The sequence below is a fragment of the Mustela lutreola genome, chromosome 12 (genome assembly GCF_030435805.1).
Source record: "Mustela lutreola isolate mMusLut2 chromosome 12, mMusLut2.pri, whole genome shotgun sequence".
NCBI classification, from domain to species: Eukaryota; Metazoa; Chordata; class Mammalia; order Carnivora; family Mustelidae; genus Mustela; species Mustela lutreola.
Window position 1 is genome coordinate 97,133,357 of NC_081301.1, and position 21,202 is coordinate 97,154,558.

General features: G+C 39.8%; 1 protein-coding gene across 9 annotated transcripts in view; it reads left to right on the plus strand.

Annotated features, from left to right (window-relative positions):
- The window catches only part of ZNF169 (zinc finger protein 169), a 63,331-nt gene that overhangs the window by 12,151 nt on the left and 29,978 nt on the right, over nucleotides 1–21,202 (plus strand). For 4 of the 9 annotated variants that reach the window (XM_059141179.1, XM_059141178.1, XM_059141183.1 and 1 more), the window contains exon 2: nucleotides 6,817–6,903. The exons of 2 other annotated variants lie outside the window; for them this stretch is intronic. In XM_059141179.1, the coding sequence (XP_058997162.1) occupies nucleotides 6,871–6,903 (33 nt within the window). In that variant the 5' untranslated portion in view covers nucleotides 6,817–6,870. Of the gene's footprint in view, nucleotides 1–5,300; nucleotides 6,015–6,816; nucleotides 6,904–21,202 lie in introns of those variants that run through there. 3 more of the 9 variants (XM_059141176.1, XM_059141177.1, XM_059141180.1) reach the window with 2 other exon arrangements.

Here is a 21,202-nt window from a genome sequence, read left to right on the forward strand (position 1 = left end):
AGTCCCCTGTGTCTTGCCGGCCCTTTCTGGCTTGCCAGGTTTCTGTGGACAGGTCTGACATTATTCTGATGTTTCTCCCACTATCCATAAGAAATCTCTTCCCCCTAGCTTCCCTTAAGACATTTTCTCTGAATTTACGATTCATGAATTTCACAATCACATGTCTGGAGGTCTTTCTACCCTTGTTGATCTTGGGGGTGTCCTCTCTGCGTCGGGGACATGAACACTTGTTCCATTCCCCAGATTAGGGAAATTCGCATCTAGGATTTGCTCAACTATATCTTCTAGTTCTCTCTTCACGCCTTCAGGGATCCCAATAATTCTGACATTGGAATGTTTCATGGCATCATTTCTCTGATTCTGTTCTCATGGCCTCTAAGCGGTTTGTTCCAGGCCTCTTCCTGATCCTTCTTTTCTATCAGTTTGTCTTCTAGATCATTAATTTGACCTTCTGCCTCATTTACCCTAGCTGTTAGAGTATTTAATTAGATTGTATCTATTGATAACATTTTTTAAGTTCTGCCAGATCAGCTCTCACTGTTGCCACTAGTGGTTTTCTCCAACCTAGCCGTTGTCTGGATAATTATTACCCTGAATTCTATTTCGGACATCTTGCTTATGTCCGTATCCAATAGCTCTGTGGCAGAGGTCACAGTCTCTGAGTTTTTCCTATGTTGGGGTCCTCCTCTTAGTCATTCTTTTGAGGGATGGTTGAGGGAATATACAGAGTCCAAAGTATTGACCAGAATCCAAGCAAAATGTACCTGTTTATAGGGACTTTAGGGTTTCTGGCCTCTTGTTCTTTCAGCCTGTCTTCTGGAGGGAGGGGCCTGCCATGCTGTTAGGCAACCCTGTTAGGGCAGAATTGCCTTGCCCCCTGTGGTGGGGAATGGGCTCAGTGAAAACCAGTTTGGGGGTGGGGGGGCTCTTGTTCTCTGGCGGCTTTCCCTGGTGGGTTTCTGTGTCCCTTCCAAGAGTCAGAGCAGAAGTGACTGTGTCCAAACTTCTGTCTCAGACAGAGAGATCTCAGACTGTTCTCCAGAAAGCCCTCCATGTCACACTGACTCCATTTTTGTCTGTGCTGCTAAAAACAGCAGCACTCCCATCCCTTTCTCTGGGTCCAGGCATATCTCTTCCCTTTGTGCTTTTAAAACCACCAGCCACTCCCAGGTCATATGCACACCCTGGCAGCTCCAGGTTTCAGCCTGGGGGGCGCTGCCCTAACGTTCTTTCCCAGTGGCTGCCAGTCTGAGTCTGTGCCCAGGCCCCCAGTGCAGGATCTTTTATGCTCCTGTGTTACTTCAGCTTCCCAGTGCCAGTGCTTATGGCAGCTCCCTCCCCCTTCTGTTTATCTTCCAATATCTGTCCACAGAATTGTGGCTCCCCATTTCATACCTCAGAACCTGCTGCCAGAGATACTCTGTTGGTATGGATCCTGATATATCTTCTTACATCTCAGGCTGATTTCATGGGTGTTCAGAGTTGTCTGGCAGATATCCAGGTCAGTTGGTTGAAATAGGGCCCCCTACTCTTCCACCATGTTGTTATTGTTGTTTGAAAATCATACTCTCCTTTAAATGTTTGGTAGAATTCACCTGTGAAGCTGTCTGGTCCTGGACTTTTGTTGATTGGGAGGCTTTTATTAGTGATTAAATTTTTTCACTGATGGTAATCAGTCTGTTTAAGTTTTCTATTTCTTCCTGCTTCAGTTTCAGTAAGCTATATGTTTCTTTCTTTCTTTTTTTTTTTTAAAGATTTTATTTTATTTCACAGATTACAAGGAGAGAGGAAGGGAAGCGGGCTCCCCGCTGAGCAGAGAGCCCGATGTGGGGCTCGATCCCAAGACCCTGGGATCATGACCTGAGCCGAAGGCAGAGGCTTTAACCCACTGAGCCACCCAAGCTATATGTTTCTAGGAATTTGTCTAGTTCTTCTGGGTTGTCCAGTTTGTTGGCAAATGATTTTTCATAATTTTGTATTTCTGTATTGTCAGTTGTGCTTTCTCTCCTCTCTCATTTCTGATTATGTTTGAGTATGCTCATTTCTTTTTTGACCAGTCTACTTTTTATCAATTTTATTTTTTTCTCCCCAAAGGAACCAGATGCCGATTTCATTGATCTGTCCTATCGAGTTTTTATTTGGTTTGGTTTTGTAGCTTCTGTTTTATTTATTTCTGCTGTAATATTTATTATTTCTTTCCTTCTACTGGCTTTGGGTTTTGTTTGTTCTTTTTCTATCTCCTTTAGGTGTAAGGTTAGGTTATTCATTTGAGATTTTTCTTGTTTCTTGGGGTTGGCCTATACTGCTGTATAATTCCCTCTCAGAACCACCTTTGGGCCATTGTATTTTTCCCATTTGTTTTTTTACTTCCTCTTTGATTTCCTGGTGGACCCATTCATTATTTAGCAGCATGTTATTTAACTCACATATATTTATACTCTTTCCAGATTTTCTTCTTGTGGCTGATTTCTAGTTTCATAGCATTGTGGTCCTAAAAGATGCATGGTATGATTTTGATCTTCTTGAATTTGTTGCAAGTTGTTTTGTGGCCTAACATGTGATCTCTTTTAGAGACTGTTCTATGTGTACTTGTAAAGAATTTGTATTGTTTTAGGATGAAATGTTCTGAATATATCTGTTAGATCCATCAGGCCAAATGTGTCATTCAAAGCCACTGATTCCTTGTTGATTTCTGTTTGGTTGATCTATCTACCAAGGTGGGCTGTTAAGGTCCTATACTATTATTACTATTATTTCCTTTATGTTTATCATTAGGTGTTTTATGTATTTGGGTGTTCCTGTATTGGGTCACAGATATTTATAATTGTTATATCTTTGTGTTGGATTGTTCCTTTTATGATTATATAGTGTCCTTTTTTGTATCTTGATATATAGTCTGTTTTACAGTCTTTTTGTCCAATTTATAGATTGCTATTCTGGCTCTCTTATCACTTCCATTTGCATGATAAGTGCCTTTCCATCTCTTAACTTTCACTCTGCATGTGTCTTTGGGTCTGAAATGAGGCTCTTGTGGACAACATATAGATGGGTTTTGCTTTTTTATCCATAATGCCACCATGGGTCTTTTTTTAAAAAATATTTTATTTATTTATTTGAGAGGCAGAGAGAAACCATGAAAGAGAGAGAGCATGAGAGAAGAGAAGTCAGGGGGAGAAGCAGACTTCTGGTGAGCAGGGAGCCCGATGTGGGACTCAATCCCGGGACTCCAGGATCATGACCCGAGCCGAAGACAGTCGCTTAACCAACTGAGCCACCCAGGCGCCCCTACCATGTGTCTTTTGATTGTTACATTTGGTCCATTTATCTTCAAGGTGTTTAGTACTATGTATGTGTTTATTACTGTTTTGTTACTTCTTTTCCAGTTGTTTTTGTAGTTCTTGTCTGTTCCTTTTTTCTTTTTGTCTCTTACAGTTTGCTGGCTTTCTTTAGAGATAAACTTGGATTACTCTGTTTTTTTGCTTATCTGTTATTGGCTCTTCATTTGTGATTACCATTAGGTTATATATATAATATATATATATAGCAGTTTTATTATGTTGATGGTCACTTAAGTTTGAACTGATTCTTTTTTCCTCTCCCTGCCATGTTTTAGATGTATGATGACATACTTTACATCTTTTTATTTTGTGAATTCCTTGACTAATCTTTTTTTAAAGAATTTATTTTTTTTTATTTGAGAGAGAGTGTATCACTGTGGGGAGGAGCAGAGGGAGAGGAACAGGCAGATTCTGCATTGAGTGCATAATCATAGTCATAATCTTATGACCCTGAGATTATGAGCTTAGTCCAAATCAAGAGTTGGTCATTCAACTGAGTCACCCAGGCCCCTCTCCCTTGACTGATATTTATAAATATACCTAATTTTACTGCTTTTATGCTTCCTACTTTTCTCAATCATGTTTATGGTCTTTTGTTTCCACTCATAAAGCCCCCTTTAATGTTTCTTGTGGGGCCGGTTTATTGGTCATGAATTTCTTTAACTTTTGTTTGTCTGGTAAACTCTTTATTGCTCCTTTTATTCTGAATGATAGTCTTGCCAGATTGAATATTCTTAGTTGCACATTTTTTCCTTTTAGCACTTTGAACATATCATGTCACTGTCTCTGGCCTGCAGAGTTTCTGCTGAAAAATCAGCTGATAGCCCGATGGGGTTTCCTTATGTGTAACTGTTTTCTTTTTTCTTGATGCTTTTTTTTTTTAAAGGGTTTATTTATTTATTTGACAGACAGAGATCACAAGTAGGCAGAGAAGCAGGCAGAGAGAGAGGAGGAAGCAGGCTCCCTGCTGATCAGAGAGCCTGATGTGGGGCTCGATCCCCATGACCTGATCTGAAGGCAGAGGCTTTAACCCACTGAGCCACCCAGGCGCCCCTCTCTTGATGCTTTTAAAATTCTCTCTTATTCACTTCTTTTTGCTATTTTAATTACTATGTGTTTTAGTGTGGATCTCCTTACGTTTATTTTGTGGGAGACTCTCTGTACCTCCTGGGTCTGGATTTCTTTCATCCCCCAGATTCAGGAAGTTCTCAGCCATTGTTTCTTCAAAGAAATTTATGCTCCCTTTTCTCTTTGCTCTTCTGGGATCCCTATAATGCAAATGTTACTACTCTTGATGGTGTTTCTGAGTTTTCTAAGTCTGTTTTCACTTTTCATTACTATTTTTCCTTCTTCCTATTGAGCTTGCTTTCCATTCCTGTCCTCCAGGTCATTGATATATTCTTCTGCTTGTTCTAGTCTACTATTTATTCTCTCTGGTGTATTTTTAATTTTAGTTATTAAGTTCTTCATCTCTAATTAGTTCTTTTTTATGTTTTCTATGTCTTTGTCAAGGGTCTCACTGAAGTCCTCCACTCCTTTCTCAAGTTCAGTAACTTTATGACCATTACTTTAAATTCTTTCTGAGGCATATTATCACTGCTTTGTTAGCTCTTTTGCTGTGATTTTGTTCTGTTCTTTCATGTGGGATATATTCCTCTGATTGTTCATTTTGTCTAATTCTGTGTCTGTTTTTGTGTGTTGGGAAAGTCAGCTATGTTTTCTGCTCTTTAAAGTCATGACCTTATCTCTTTTTTAAAGATTTTATTTGTTTGACACAGAGAGAGAGAGAGCAAGAGAGAGCACACACAAGCAGGGGGAACAACAGAGGGAGAGGGAGAAGCAAGCTGTCCACTGAGCAGGGGGCCTAATGCAGGGCTCGATCCCTGACCTGAGCTGGTCAGACACTGACTGAGGCACTGAGGTACCCCAGCAATTGAGTTTTGTATATTAATCTTGTATCTGCAGCCTTGATTTACTCACTTGTTAGTGCCAGAAATTTGTTGATTCTTTGGTATTTTCTAAATAATTAGGTCATTTGCAAAGTTATTATTGCTTCTTCTTACCCAACATGTGTACCTTTTATTTCTTCTTTTGTCTTCTTATATTAACTAGTACTTCCAGTGTGAAATTTGTAGGAGAGGTGAGAGGGGGACATCCTTGCTTTTGTTCCTGTTCTTCAGGGACAGCATCTGCTTTCTCAGCACTAAGCAGTGTATATGAGTGGTGGCTTTTCCACTTTTTTTAAAAGCCTACCCACAGTTACCTGCTGAGGCCGTCAGCACAGCCTGTTCTTAACCTGTGCCTGAAAAAATTAATGTCACTTCTTTACTGGTCTCTGACATCCAAACAGTGTTCATATTTCTTGGATTGCGCAAAACTGCTAAAACACATTGCCTTTGGTTGCTGGGTCTCGAAAGTCCTTTCTATAAGAGCTTTCTCTCCTTTTATGCTGTTAACTTGTTGAAAGCTTCACATTTTGAAAAGATTACACACATGTCAATTCACCCCTCCAGTACTTCACCTTTTTTTTTTAAAGATTTTATTTATTTATTTGAGAGAGAGAGAAAGCACGAGAAGGGGGAAGACAGAAGGAGAAGCAGACTCCCTGCTCAACCCCAAGATTCCAGGATCATGACCTGAGCCAAAGGCAGTCGCTTAACCAACTGAGCCACCCAGGTGCACACTTCACTATTTCTTAATAATGACTTGTTTTCCCCATATGCTGAATATGATGATCACAGCTAACAGTGTTCACAATACAGTTCATTTTAAATTGTCCTTTGTGATCCCCCAAATGCTTTCGGTTCATTTGTGTGAAGCGTATAATCACATCTGAAGAATGATTATCTAGTCTTTTCATTAAGGAAAGTCTCCCCTCTTAATAATTTCTTTGTGACATTGGCTTGTTGAAGTCCTGGGCCATTTGCTGACTGCCCCATCTTAAATCTCAAGTCGCATTTAAAATCTTGGGAACTCAATCTTGGACATATAAATGGGGGGGGGGCAGCCAGAATGATGGCACCCACCCTGCCTAACTTACCCCCGGGTCTACATTCTTTGGAGACCTGTAGCACTCCTTCTGTTTGGATTTCCTGGGACTTGTCCTTTGGCTTTAGGGCAGATGTGGATGGTGAGTTTCTGTTTTCCCTATGATAAGTGATTTTGGCTGTCAGTGTGAGTGCTGTCCTATGGGTACTCTGAGGCCCTTTCCTTCTTAATAGAATCGCCACAGTGAGAAAAGTCTTATCTACCTGCAGGGGGCTGAAGGCTTCAATTCTCAACTGGGGATTGGGACAGCCTATTGCTGATCTGGCTCTAGGATCTCCCCCCACCCTTTTCTGGATACTGGTTAAAAATGAGCAGCTCTGATGACCCCTGCAACCTGCCTTCCTTATCTTTACTCACCCCTGCTGAACTGGGAGGCTAATGGAAGGGTCCTTCTCCCAAGCGCCCCTTCACCTCTGTTCTCTTTCCTCAGCTCTGCCTTGGAACTTGACTCTTCTCTAGGAAGAGCACTAAGCTGACCAGGAATATGGCCCCAGGGCTTCTGACAACGAGGGATGAGGTGAGTCCTGAAATTTTTTCCTAGCTCTTGCAGGATGGACTCATTGTCTTTGCTTGTTCCGGAGCTTCCCTGGTGGTGTTAGGTCGTATCTAGCCCTGATTTTGGAGGTGTGGCACATCTTACCCAGAGCCTTTTCTCAGACTCCTCTGTTCCATTCATGACTTAGGCATTCACCAAGTAGTGAACTGTAATCAACACAGTTAAAATACAAATACAGGATATTCATGCTTATGTGCCCAGTGATTCCCAAAGCCTAAACAAGTGAAGGAAGGCTTCAGGACAAAGCTCTTTGCAGAGCTGCCTGAGCTGCCCCTGATGGACTTGGCAAATGGAAGAACTTCCAGTGGGAGTGTGACAGGAAGTCTAGTGCATCTCAGAAACCAGATGACTGGCAGGCTGTCCCTGACCATTTGGAAAAATGGAGTAGCCAGTGGCCTTTGGTCACATCAGTTTTCTCTGTGTAGTGGTGAGGGTGTCTGTCGCTCTCGGCCCGCAAGAACGACCCGCAGACGAGGTGAGTGGCAAGCTTCTTTATTACTTCTTTAATGGCGACCCCCCGAACCAAGCATTTACAGCAGTATATATTCACGTGTGTACGCCCCCCTTCCTGCCCAATCAGAATGCCGTGCATGCAGTGTCCTCGTGCGCTCTTATGTAACCGTGCAGGATTCTTTTGTTCTCTAGCAGTGATCATGCATATATCTCTTGGCTTCTAGTGCTGTTCACGCGCCGATCACGAGCGCGCCCACATTCTCCTCAACCAATCATCCTCATTTCCTCAATCCACGGGCACATCCATCTACGTGACTCCTTGCATCTGCTGGATGGCTCTCCACAGGTGTCTGCTTGTTACATGGGGATACATTTAGTTTGGCTAGTCCTACACTTGATTGATACATATTATCTATCTATATATCTATCTATCTATAAATTATATATATATATTTTTTTCTTTTTTAAAAAGATTTTGTTTATTTTACTCGAGAGGGAATGTGAGCAAGAGAAAGCATAGAAGAAGGGGAGAAGCAGACTCTCTGCTGAGCAGAGAGCCCAACACGGGGCTTGTAGGCAGATGTTTAACCAAATGAGCCACCCAGGAGACCCTGTACTTTATATTTAAATGAGTTTTCCACACTTAAAAATTGGAAGATTATATCTGAAGGTCTGGATTGCCAGCTTCCCTGAGAACAGGTCATTCATCACTCTCCAAAATCCACACTCTTGGCAAATGACAAGTAGTTGAACTCAAACAGTGTCACTACAGTGTAGTCATACTCCCTTGCACCCCCTGGCCCCAAGGCCGAGGAGTCTAATTCACTCACTCATTTCTGTTCTGGACTCTGAATTCTTTGCCTTCACCTGCTCTGAGCCTGGATGGACAGTTCAGCCAGAATCTGGAAAGCTAGGCTGAAGGTTGTGGGCTTGAACTTAGAGTAAGCTGAATTTTGAAGGATTTTGAGATGGATCTCGCCATGTTGAAATCAAGGATTGGGAAATAAATAGTATAGTTGATCCCTTGAACTATAGTAAAGTTGATCCTTGAACTATAGTTGAATAGTATAGTTGATCCTGAATTTGAACTGTGTAGGTTCATTTATATGTGGATTTTTTCAGTAAATACAGTGCAGTAATATAAATGTATTTATTCTTTTTCATAAGTTTCTTAATAACTTTTTTCTCTAGCTTACTTTATTTTATGAATATAGTATATAATACATATAACACAAAATGTATGCTCACTGTTTATGTTATTAGTGAGGCTTTCAGTTAATTGTAGGCTATTAGTTCAGTTTTGGGGGGAGTCAGAAGTTATACAGAATTTTGAATGTATGGTGGTTTGGCACCCCTCACCCTGTGTTGATCAAAGATCAACTGTAACTGAATAAATACTATGTCTTAAAGGTTTTCTCTAAGATTAGGCAGTATGTGAAATTGGCATAATTGGATAAAATTAACATTTATTAACCACCTAAATAGATAGCAGATGAGATTCTTTTGTCTTGGTTTTATCAATTACACAAAGTACTGTCAGTTGTATTCAGTTTTTCATTGCCTTTTGTATCAGGTATAGAATTTTTTGCAAAAGATCTGAATTTAATCTTAAATACTTGGCTCATACAGTGAATAGTTGCCTATTACTGTACAAGTTAAAAATAAATGATTGGTTATCAGAACCATTGAGAACTGCTTGCCCCTCAGTTTTCAAATTTTTTTTTTAATTTTTTATAAACATATATTTTTATGCCCAGGGGTACCTGTGAATCGCCAGGTTTACACACTTCACAGCACTCACCAAAGCACATACCCTCCCCAATGTCCATAACCCCAACCCCCATCCTCCCAGCAACCCTCAGTTTGTTTTGTGAGATTACGAGTCACTTATGGTTTGTCTCCCTCCCAATCCCATCTTGTTTCATTGGTTCTTCTCCTACCCCCTTAAGCCCCCATGTTGCATCACCACTTCCTCATATCAGGGAGATCATATGATAGTTGTCTTTCTCTGCTTGACTTATTTCGCTAAGCATGATACGCTCTAATTCCATCCATGCTGTCACAAATGGCAAGATTTCATTTTTTTTGATGGCTGCGTAGTATTCCTTTGTGTATATATACCACCTCTTCTTGATCCATTCATCTGTTGATGGACATTTAGGTTCTTTCCATAGTTTGGCTATTGTGGACATTGCTGCTATAAATATTCGGATGCACTTGCCCCTTTGGATCACTAGGTTTGTATCTTTAGGGTAAATACCCAGTAGTGCAATTGCTGGGTCATAGGGCAGTTCTATTTTCAACATTTTGAGGAACCTCCATGCTGTTTACCAGAGTGGCTGCACCAGCTTGCATTCCCACCAACAGTGTAGGAGGGTTCCCCATTCTCCGCAACCTCGCCAGCATCTGTCATTTCCTGACTTGTTGATTTTAGCCATTCTGACTGGTGTGAGGTGGTATCTCATTGTGGTTTTGATTTGTATTTCCCTGATGCCGAGTGATATGCAGCACTTTTTCATGTGTCTGTTGGCCATCTGGATGTCTTCTTTGCAGAAATGTCTGTTCATGTCCTCTGCCCATTTCTTGATTGGATTATTTGTTCTTTGGGTGTTGAGTTTGCTAAGTTCTTTATAGATTTTGGACACTAGTCCTTTATCTGATATGTCGTTTGCAAATATCTTCTCCCATTCTGTCAGTTGTCTTTCGGTTTTGTTAACTGTTTCCTTTGCCGTGCTAAAGCTTTTGATCTTGATGAAATCCCAGTAGTTCATTTTTGCCCTTGCTTCTGTGGTCTTTGGCGATGTTCCTAGGAAGATGTTTCTGCGGCTGCGGTTGAAGAGGTTGCCGCCTGTGTTCTCAAGGATTTTGATGGATTCCTTTCTCACATTGAGGTCCTTCATCCATTTTGAGTCTATTTTCCTGTGTGGTGTAAGGAAATGGTCCAATTTCATTTTTCTGCATGTGGCTGTCCAATTTTCCCAACATCATTTATTGAAGAGGCTGTCTTTTTTCCATTCAACATTCTTTCCTGCTTTGTCAAAGATTAGTTGACCATAGAGTTGAGGGTCTATTTATGGGCTCTCCATTCTGTTCCATCGATCTGTGTGTCTGTTTGGTGCCAGTACCATTCTGTCTTGATGATGACAGCTTTGTAATAGAGCTTGAAGTCCGGAATTGTGATGCCACCAACTTTGGCTTTCTTTTTCAATATCCCTTTGGCTATTTGAGGTCTTTTCTGTTTCCATATAAATTTTAGAATTATTTGTTCCATTTCTTTGAAAAAGATGGATGGTACTTTGATAGGAATTGCATTAAATGTGTAGATTGCTTTAGGTAGCATAGACATTTTCACAATATTTATTCTTCCAATCCAGGAGCATGGAACATTTTTCCATTTCTTTGTGTCTTCCTCAATTTCTTTCATGAGTACTTTATAATTTTCTGAGTATAGATTCTTAGCCTCTTTGGTTAGGTTTATTCCTAGGTATCATATGGTTTGGGGTGCAATTCTAAATGGGACTGACTCCTTAATTTCTCTTTCTTCTGTCTTGTTGTTGGTGTAGAGAAATGCAACTGATTTCTGTGCATTGATTTTATATCCTGACACTTTACTGAATTCCTGTACAAGTTCTAGCAGTTTTGGAGTGGAGTCTTTTGGTTTTTCCACATATAGTATCATATCATCTGAGAAGAGAGATAATTTGACTTCTTCTTTGCCGATTTGGATGCTTTTAATTTCCTTTTGTTGTCTGATTGCTGAGGCTAGGACTTCTAGTACTATGTTGAATCGCAGTGGTGATAATGGACATCCCTGCCGTGTTCCTGACCTTAGCGGAAAAGCTTTCAGTTTTTCTCCATTGAGAATGATATTTGTGGTGGGTTTTTCATAGATGGCTTTGATGATATTGAGGTATGTGCCCTCTATCCCTACACTTTGAAGAGTTTTGATCAGGAAGGGATGCTGTACTTTGTCAAATGCTTTTTCAGCATCTATTGAGAGTATCGTATGGTTCTTGTTCTTTCTTTTATTGATGTGTTGTATCACATTGACTGATTTGCGGATGTTGAACCAACCTTGCATCCCTGGAATAAATCCCACTTGGTCGTGGTGAATAATCCTTTGAATGTACTGTTGAATCCTATTGGCTAGTATTTTGGTGAGAATTTTTGCATCTGTGTTCATCAAGGATTTTGGTCTATAGCTCTCTTGATGGGATCCTTGTCTGGTTTTGGGATCAAGGTGATGCTGGCCTCATAAAATGAGTTTGGAAGTTTTCCTTCCATTTCTATTTTTTGGAACAGTTTCAGGAGAATAGGAATGAGTTCTTCTTTAAATGTTTGGTAGAATTCCCCTGGGAAGCCGTTTGGCCCTGGGCTTTTGTTTTTTTTGGAGATTTTTAATGACTGTTTCAATCTCCTTACTGGTTATGGGTCTATTCAGGCTTTCTATTTATTCCTGGTTCAGTTGTGGTAGTTGATATGTTTCTAGGAATGCATCCATTTCTTCCAGATTGTCAAATTTGTTGGCGTAGAGTTGCTCATAGTATGTTCTTATAATAGTTTGTATTTCTTTGGTGTTAGTTGTGATCTCTCCTCTTTCATTCATGATTTTATTTATTTGGGTCCTTTCTCTTTTCTTTTTGATAAGTCTGGCCAGGGGTTTATCAATTTTATTAATTCTTTCAAAGAACCAGTTCCTAGTTTCGTTGATTTGCTCTATTGTTTTTTTGGTTTCTATTTCATTGATTTCTGCTCTGATCTTTATGATTTCTCTTCTCCTGTTGGGCTTAGGGTTTCTTTCTTGTTCTTTCTTCAGCTCCTTTAGGTGTAGGGTTAGGTTGTGTACCTGAGACCTTTCTTGTTTCTTGAGAAAGGCTTGTACCGCTATATATTTTCCTCTCAGGTCTGCCTTTGCTGTGTCCTACAGATTTTGAACCGTTGTATTTTCATTATCATGTGTTTCCATTATTTTTTTCAATTCTTTAATTTCCCAGTTGACCCATTCATTCTTTAGAAGAATGCTGTTTAGTCTCCATGTATTTGGGTTCTTTCCAAACTTCCTCTTGTGGTTGAGTTCTAGCTTCAGAGCATTGTGGTCTGAAAATATGCAGGGAATGATCCCAATCTTTTGATACCGGTTGAGTCCTGATTTAGGATCGAGGATGTGATCTATTCTGGAGAATGTTCCATGTGCACTAGAGAAGAATGTGTATTCTGTTGCTTTGGGATGAAATGTTCTGAATATATCTGTGATGTCCATCTGATCCAGTGTGTCGTTTAAGGCCTTTATTCCTTACTGATCTTTTGCTTGGATGATCTGTTCATTTCAGTGAGGGGAGTGTTAAAGTCCCCTACTATTATTGTATTATTGTTGATGTGTTTCTTTGATCTTGTTATTAATTGGTTTATATAGTTGGCTGCTCCCACGTTGGGGGCATAGATATTTAAAATTGTTAGATCTTCTTGTTGGACAGACCCTTTGAGTATGATATAGTGTCCTTCCTCATCTCTTATTATAGTCTTTGGCTTAAAATCTAATTGATCTGATATAAGGATTGCCATTCCTGCTTTCTTCTGATGTCCATTAGCATGGTAAATTCTTTTCCATCCCCTCACTTTAAATCTCGAAGTGGTTTCAGGCTTAAAATGAGTTTCTTGGAGGCAACATATAGATGGGTTTTGTTTTTTTATCCATTCTGATACCCTTTGTCTTTTGATTGGGGCATTTAGCCCATTAACTTTCAGGGTAACTATTGAGAGATAAGAATTTAGTGCCATTGTATTGCCTGTAAGGTGACTGTTACTGTATATTGTCTCTGTTCCTTTCTGATCTACTACTTTCAGGCTCTCTCTTTGCTTCGAGGACCCTTTTCAATATTTCCTGTAGAGCTGGTTTGGTGTTTGCAAATTCTTTCAGTTTTTGTTTGTCCTGGAAGCTTTTAATCTCTCTTTCTATTTTCAATGATAGCCTAGCTGGATATAGTATTCTTGGCTGCATGTTTTCTCGTTTAGTGCTCTGAAAATATCATGCCAGCTCTTTCTGGCCTGCCAGGTCTCTGTGAATAAGTCAGCTGCCAATCTAATATTTTTACCATTGTATGTTACAGACTTCTTTTCCCGGGCTGCTTTCAGGATTTTCTCTTTGTCACTAGCACTTGTAAATTTTACTATTAGGTGACGGGGTGTGGGCCTATTCTTACTGATTTTGAGGGTGTTCTCTGAACCTCCTGAATTTTGATGCTCGTTCCCTTTGCCATATTGGGGAAATTCTCCCCAGTAATTCTCTCCAGTATACCTTCTACTCCCCTCTCTCTTTCTTCTTCTTCTGGAATCCCAATTATTCTAATGTTGTTTAGTCTTATGGTGTCACTTATCTCTCGAATTCTTCCCTCGTGGTCCAGTAGCTGTTTGTCCCTCTTTTGCTCAGCTTCTTTATTCTCTGTCATTTGGTCCTCTATATCACTAATTCTTTCTTCTACCTCATTTATCCTAGCAGTGAGAGCCTCCATTTTTGATTGCACCTTGTTAATAGCTTTTTTGATTACAACTTGGCTAGATTTTAGTTCTTTTATTTCTCCAGAAAGGGCTTTTATATCTCTAATATCTTCCATGCCTTTTTCGAGCCCGGCTATAACCTTGAGAATTGTCACTCTGAACTCTAGATCTGACATATTACCAATATCTGTATTGATTAGGTCCCTAGCCTTCGGTACTGCCTCTTGTTCTTTATTTTGTGGTGAATTTTTCCGCCTTGTCATTTTGTCCAGATAAGAGTATATGAAGGAGCAAGGTGGCAAGGGTGGCAACAACCCCAGGAAAATATGCTTTAACCAAATCAGAAGAGATCCCAAATTGTGAGGGGGGACAAAGGGGATAAAAAGAGGTTCAAAAAGAAAGAAAGAAAAAATAAATAAAAGAAAAAAATAAAAAAAATTAAAGAATTTAAAAAAAGAAAACGAATAAAGAAAAATATAAAAAGGAAAAGAATATATATTAGATAAACTAGTTAAAAAACATTAAAAAAGAAAAGGGTAAAAGTTAAAAAAAATTTTAGCAGAAGAAGAGAGAAAAAAATAATGAAAAAGAAAAAAATTAAATTAACTGCAAAACAAATAAAACCACAGGGAGAAAGCCATGAGTTCTGTGCTTTGTTTTCTCCTCCTCTGGAATTCTGCTGTTCTCCTTGGTATTGAAACCGCACTCCTTGGTAGGTGAACTTGGTCTCAGCTGGATTTCTTGTTGATCTTCTGGGGGAGGGCCCGTTGTAGTGATTCTCAAGTGTCTTTGCCCCAGACGGAATTGCACTGCCCTTATCAGGGGCCGGGGTGAGTAATCCGCTCGGGTTTGCTTTCAGAATCTTTTGTTTCCTGAGCCCGGGGCCCCACTCCTCAGTGCGCCCTCAGAGAACAGCGCCCAGTTACTCCTGTCTGACCTCCCCCCTCGCTCCGAGCTCACCGAACCTGCGACCAGTTCAAGGTAACCCCGAGCTGCGAGCAAAGTCCTGATTTTGTGCTCTGTTGCTCCACCACTTTCCGGGAGCCGGCCCCTCCCCCCGGGGTCTATCTTCCTGTCGCTTTGAATTCACTTCTCCGCCGGTCCTACCTTTCAGAAAGTGGTTGTTTTTCTGTTTCCAGAATTGCTGTTCTTCTTCTCTTCGATCTGCCGATGGATTTGCAGGTGTTTGCAATCTTTAGATAAGCTATCTAGCTGATCTCCTGCTAGCTGAAGTAGTCTCAGCCTGCTACTTCTCCGCCATCTTGACTCCTCCCCTCCAGTTTTCAAATATTTTATACCTTTGAGGGAAAAAAGTTTATGTAGCACATGCAATTCAGAATGTTACTTAAGAGAGAAAACTTCTGATGTTTCACTTTATCGTTTATGATGTTAATAGAGAAGCATTCTTGGCCAAAATGGAATGTAGCACTTGCTCACTTTTTCCATCCCTACTCTGCCACTTCCTGTGGGATCCTTAGCACACCCTGAATCTCATCCTGTCTGTGACCAGTATCACTCAATATACATTTTTTTCTTTTATTTATATCCTTATGAGAAATTGATGTGAGGGCTTAAGTGTCTGAAATGCTAAGTTTTTTAAGATGAAATTTCCATACCTGGAAGAGTGTCAGGCATGCAAACCTACTTGTTTCAGAAAGGGACCACAGTCCAAACTTTTTTTTTTTTTTTTTAAGAGGAGGGGCAGAGGGCAAGAGAGAATCTTAAGTGATTCCATGCCCAGCATGAAGCCCGATGTGGAGCCCAATCCCACAACCCTGACATGACCTGAGCTGAAATCAAGAGTTGGATGCTTAACCAGCTGAGCCACCCAGGCACCCAAAACAATCTTAACATTTTTGGGGGGGGGGGGAGCATAAAGGGGTTTGTTTTTCTGTTTGAGTCATAGAAATTACATATTTTAGGATTCTTTAAATTGCATTTTCATGTACTTTGGTATGTATCTGATCTGAATTACATAAAATCTTTTGATCTGTATTCTAAATGAATATATTGTTGGCCATATATACACATGGTATTTGGCCATGTCTAAGGAGTTTGGCCTGATAGAAGAAATTGGAATATGCTTTAGGGTTGTGACATAGATCAGGGCTGGACCTACAGGTTGTTAACTAGTAAGAAATTAGCACTCTTTCATTGAATCTTAAGAAATTGTTTTGAATGTCTGCTGTGTGAGGGAGCCTTTAGTCAACAAACAGTGATATCCACAGCACAGTCTCCATTCTTATAAAACTCCTAACTTATTTAGGTGTTTGTCACGGGAGTTAAACATTTAAAAGTTCCTTTATTGAGGTATAATTCACATCCAATAAAATTCACTCTTTCAAAATCTACAGTTTGTAGATTTTAGTATATTCACAAAAGTTGTGCCACCCTCACCACTAATTCCATAATGTTTTCGTAACCCCCAAAGAAAGTGCACACCCATTAGGAGTCACTCCCTTTTCTTCCCTTCCTAGCCACTGGCAAGTGCTCATCTATTTTCTTTCTCTATAAATTTGTTTTTTCTGGGTACTTCATATAAATGAAACCATATAATATGTGGTTTTTGTATTTGTTTTCTTTCACTTAGCATAATATTTTCAAGGTCCATTCATGTTGTAGCCCATATCAATAATATTTCTGTTGTTTTTTCATTCATCATTCATCAGTTGATGTACATTTCATTTATTCTTGTCATTGGAAAGTAGGATCTTTGGTCTATGCACATATTTGAGATTTTAATGATAAAATTGATCTAGTGACTACCCAAGTGTCAGATCTTTAAAGGTGAAGAAACCCAAGAATCCATCAACATCAGCCACAGCAATTTCTTTCAAGACAAGTCTCTAAAGGCAAGGGAAACAAAAGCAAAAATGAACTTTTGGGACTTCATCAAGATAAAAAGCTTCTGCACAGCAAAGGAAATAGTTAACCAAACTAAGAGGCAGCCCACGGAATGAAAGAATATATTTGCAAATGACATTTCAGATAAAGGGTTGATAGCCAAGATCTATAAAGAACTTCTTAAACTCAACGACCAAAAAAATAAAGAATCCAGTCAAGAAATGGGCAGAAGACATACAAATGGCTAACAGACATGAAAAAATATTCAGCATCACTACCCATCAGGGAAATACAGATCAAAACCACATTGAGATACCACCTTACACCACTTTGGATGGCTAAAATCAACAAAACAGGAAATAACAAATGTTGGTGAGGATGTAGTGAAAGGGGAACCCTCTTACATTGTTAGTGGGAATGCCAGCTGGTACAGCTACTCTGGGAAACAGTATGGAGTTTCCTCAAGAAGTTAACAATAGAGCTACCCTATGACCCAGCAATTGCACTACTAGATATTTATCCCAAAGATACAGATGTAGTGAAAATAAGGGGCATATGTACCCCAATGTTCATAGCAATAGTCCACAATAGCCAAACTGTGGAAGGAGCTGAGATGTCCTTCAACAGATGAATGGGAAAAGATGTGGTTCATATATATAATGGAATATTACTCGGCCACCAGAAAGGATGAATACCTACTGTTTGCATTGACGTGGGTGGGGCTGGAGGGAATTATGCTTAAATAAGACAACCAGAGAAAGACAATTATAATATGGTGTCACTCATGTGTGGAACATAAGGAGTAGCATGGAGAACCACAGGGGAAGGGAGGGAAAACTGGGAAGAAATCAGAGAGGGAGACAAGTCATGAGCTACTCTTGACTCTGGGGAACAAACTGAGGGTTGTGGAAAGGGAGGTTGCGGGGGAATGGGGTATCTGGGTGATGGGTATTAAGGAGGCAGGTTAAGTTATGATAAGCACTGGGTGTTATACACAACTAATGAATTGTTGGACACTACATCAAAAACTAATTATCGTTTTAATTATCGGGGTGCCTGGGTGGCTCAGTGGGTTAAGCTTCTGCCTTTGGCTTAGGTCATGATCTCAGGGTCCTGGGATCAAGCCCCGCATCGGGCTCTCTGCTCAGCAGGGAGCCTGCTTCCCCTCTCACTCTCTGCCTACTTGTGATCTCTCTCTGTCAAAACCCCCCCCCCCAAACTAATTACTATATATTGGTTAACTGAACATAAGAAGAAGAAGAAGAAAAAGAAGAAAGAAACATTCACATTTAAATATATGGCTCTTTACAGGTTTTCATTGTCCCATCCCACTGTTTCTCAGTGATTGCAAAATTTAACTTTTTCCAATGTTTGAGAACCTTTTTTTTTCTTAAGATTTATTTATGTGGAGTGGGGAGAGAGCACCCAAGTAGGGCGAGGGACAGTGGGAGAGGGAGACTCTTAAGCAGACTCTCCACTGAGTGCAGAACCTGATGTGAGGCTCGATCCCACAATCCTCAGATTATGATCTGGGCTGAAATCAAGAGTGGGATGCCCAACTGACTGAGCCACCCTGTTGCCCCTTGGTAACCTATGGTGGGAAATTTTGTTCATGAAATCAATTATAGTGTGACAGTTCTTCACTCCAGAAAATATGCCAAATGAGAAGATATAAGTAATTTAAATTGTATGAGCTACAACTGTGTAGTAGAATATGTTCTTTTGTCTGCTTTCAAAACGATTTGCAGGATACTACAACACCTCTGCTTTCTCTTCTACCACTAACTACCTTTCTCTCCTGCCAGGTGCTTCTCCTTACCTACATCATGGACATTTTTCTTCTCTTCCTCTGTTCATGGCATCTCCTACCTGCACCTCCCTACATACTTCATTTAGATTCTTAGCCCTCTATTCTTTTCTTGACTGTTCTGAATCTTAGCCATCTTTCAAATTTTAATTTTTTTGAGGTATAATTCACAGACCATAATTCAGCCTATGGATGAAATGATTAGATAAGAACTTTAAAGTCTCTTTTAACTATGCTCAATGTGGAAAAGGAAATTGTAGCAAATCAGATAAAATCAACTTTAACACAAAGGGAAAGAAAACCATTTCTGAATGATAAAAGAGTCACTTTAGCAGGAAGACATACCAGTATGTATGCATGTGTCGAATAACAAAGCTTTAAAATACTTGACAGAATTAAAGGAAAAAAGGCAACTGTACTATTACAGGGAATTTAATCCCCAGTGAGCAGTTGATAAGACAAGTAGGTAAAAAGTCAGTAGAGACATATATGATCTAAAGAAAACTAGCAACTACATCATCTTGATCAGTAGTTACAGAACACTACACTGTGCAACTGCAGAATACACATTTTTTTCAAATAGGTTTGGTATGCTCAGCAAGATAGACCTAGTGAATTTGAAGGGATTTGTAGAATACAACTTATATTCTGTAACTCCAATTGAATTAGAAACCAATAATAAGATACCTAAGTAAATCTCAAGTATTTAGAAACTAACCAACACATTTCTTCACATTTCTTCACTGCTCCTTACATCAAAGAAGAAATTGCACTGTGACATCAAAAGGGTGGAGGAAGTGAAATACGTGGCTCTGCGCCTGCCACAAAGCAACTGATGAGCTGCTGAAATCTGCCAGAATTATGTTTTGTCAAACTTGGGAACCTAGTCAAAAGTGGAAAATTTGGTGAAGAAAGAAGCTCCTACTTTGTGGCAGAAGAGTGCGGCAGCGTTTTAAACTGCCCGCCTATTAACTATATCAAATATACACAAAGAGCTAAAGGAAGCCATAAACGTGGAACTAAAAGGAATTGGGCCAACAGTGTTTGAAGAGACAGAATATCAATGAAGAAATTATAAAAAGAAATTATAAAAAGAACTTCTGGAGCTGCAAAGTACAACTGAAGTGAAAAACTTGTTTTGGGAGTTTAATAGCATATTAGGCAGGCAAAATAGAGTTAGTGAATTTGAAAATACCTAAACTGAGATTATCCACTCTGAGGAGCAGGAAAAAAAAGAACATTGAAAAATGCACAGAACCTAAGAGACCCGTGAGACACCAACAGATGTACTTACATATACATAGTGGGAATTGCAGAGGGAAAGGAGAGGGATAGAAAACTTTAAGAAATATCCAGACACTCCCCAAACTTGCTTTAAAAAACAGCCATAAAGCCATACATCTAAGAAGCTTAGTAAACTCCAAGTAGGATAAACTCAGATCCACACCCAGACATGTAGTCAAAATTATCAAAATCCATACACCAAGATAGGATTTTGAAAGCAGCAAGAAGATATCTGTTACCTACTAGGAAGGGTTTTTCAGTAAGATTAAGAGCTGATTTCTCATTAGAAATCATGGAGACCACCAGTCAGTAGGATAACCTATTGAAGGTCTTGGAAGAAAGACTGTCAACTAAGATTTCTATATCCAGCAAATTATCCTTCAAGAATGAAGGAGAGGGGTGCCTGGGTGCCTCAGTGGGTTAAAGCCTCTGCCTTCAGCTCAGGTCATGCTCTCAGGGTCCTGGGATCAAGCCCCACAGGCTTAGCAGGGAGCCTACTCCCCCCTATCCCCAATGCTGCCTGCCTCTCTGCCTACTTGTGATCTCTGTCAAATAAATAAATCTTAAAAAAAAAATGCAGGAGAAATAAGAGGCTTCCAGATTTCAAAACAAAACCAAAAAACCAGAGAGAGCTCATTAACAGTAGGCCTGATCTACAAAAAATGCTTCAGGGAAAATGGAAGGACACAAAACAGTAACTAAACCATTAGAAAGAAAATTTAACACTGGAGCACTCAGCAGGGAGTCTGCTTGAGGTTCGCTCTCTCCCTTTTGCCATCCTTCCACTTACATGCATGCTCTCTCTAAAATAAATCTTAAAAAAACAAAACAAAAACCTTAATGAGGTTTTGCACCAGTCAGATTGGGTTTTACCAGAAATAACAAGTGTCATGCACTGTTGGTGGGAATGAAAGGCGCCATTGTGGAAGACGTCTGGAGACACCTCAAAAACATGAAAAGAGAACCACCATATGATCTGTCACTATGATAGTAGATCTATCCTGGAAGAAAGGAATTGTCAACCCCAAGTTCTATACCAAATGAAAGATATTTCATTTGGTATAGAAATGAAGGGAAAATCAGGACATTTTTCAGATGGAGGAAAACAGAATTTGTCTCTAGGAGCATGGACAGATGCAATTTTAGAAACAAAAAGGAAACAATAAAAGAAGGAAACTTGGAGCATCTGTGTACAGTAAACAGTTAACATAACAGGCTTCAGACTGTTATTCTTAAGAAATCCTGCTTGCAAGATGATCCTTCGGCAAGATCCTTGGGATCTTGCATTTCTGGGAGGTTAGCACCATTCTCAGAATTGGTAAGAATGGTTGACTATAGTTGCATAGTTTGCAAAAACTATGCAAACTGTTGGGTTTA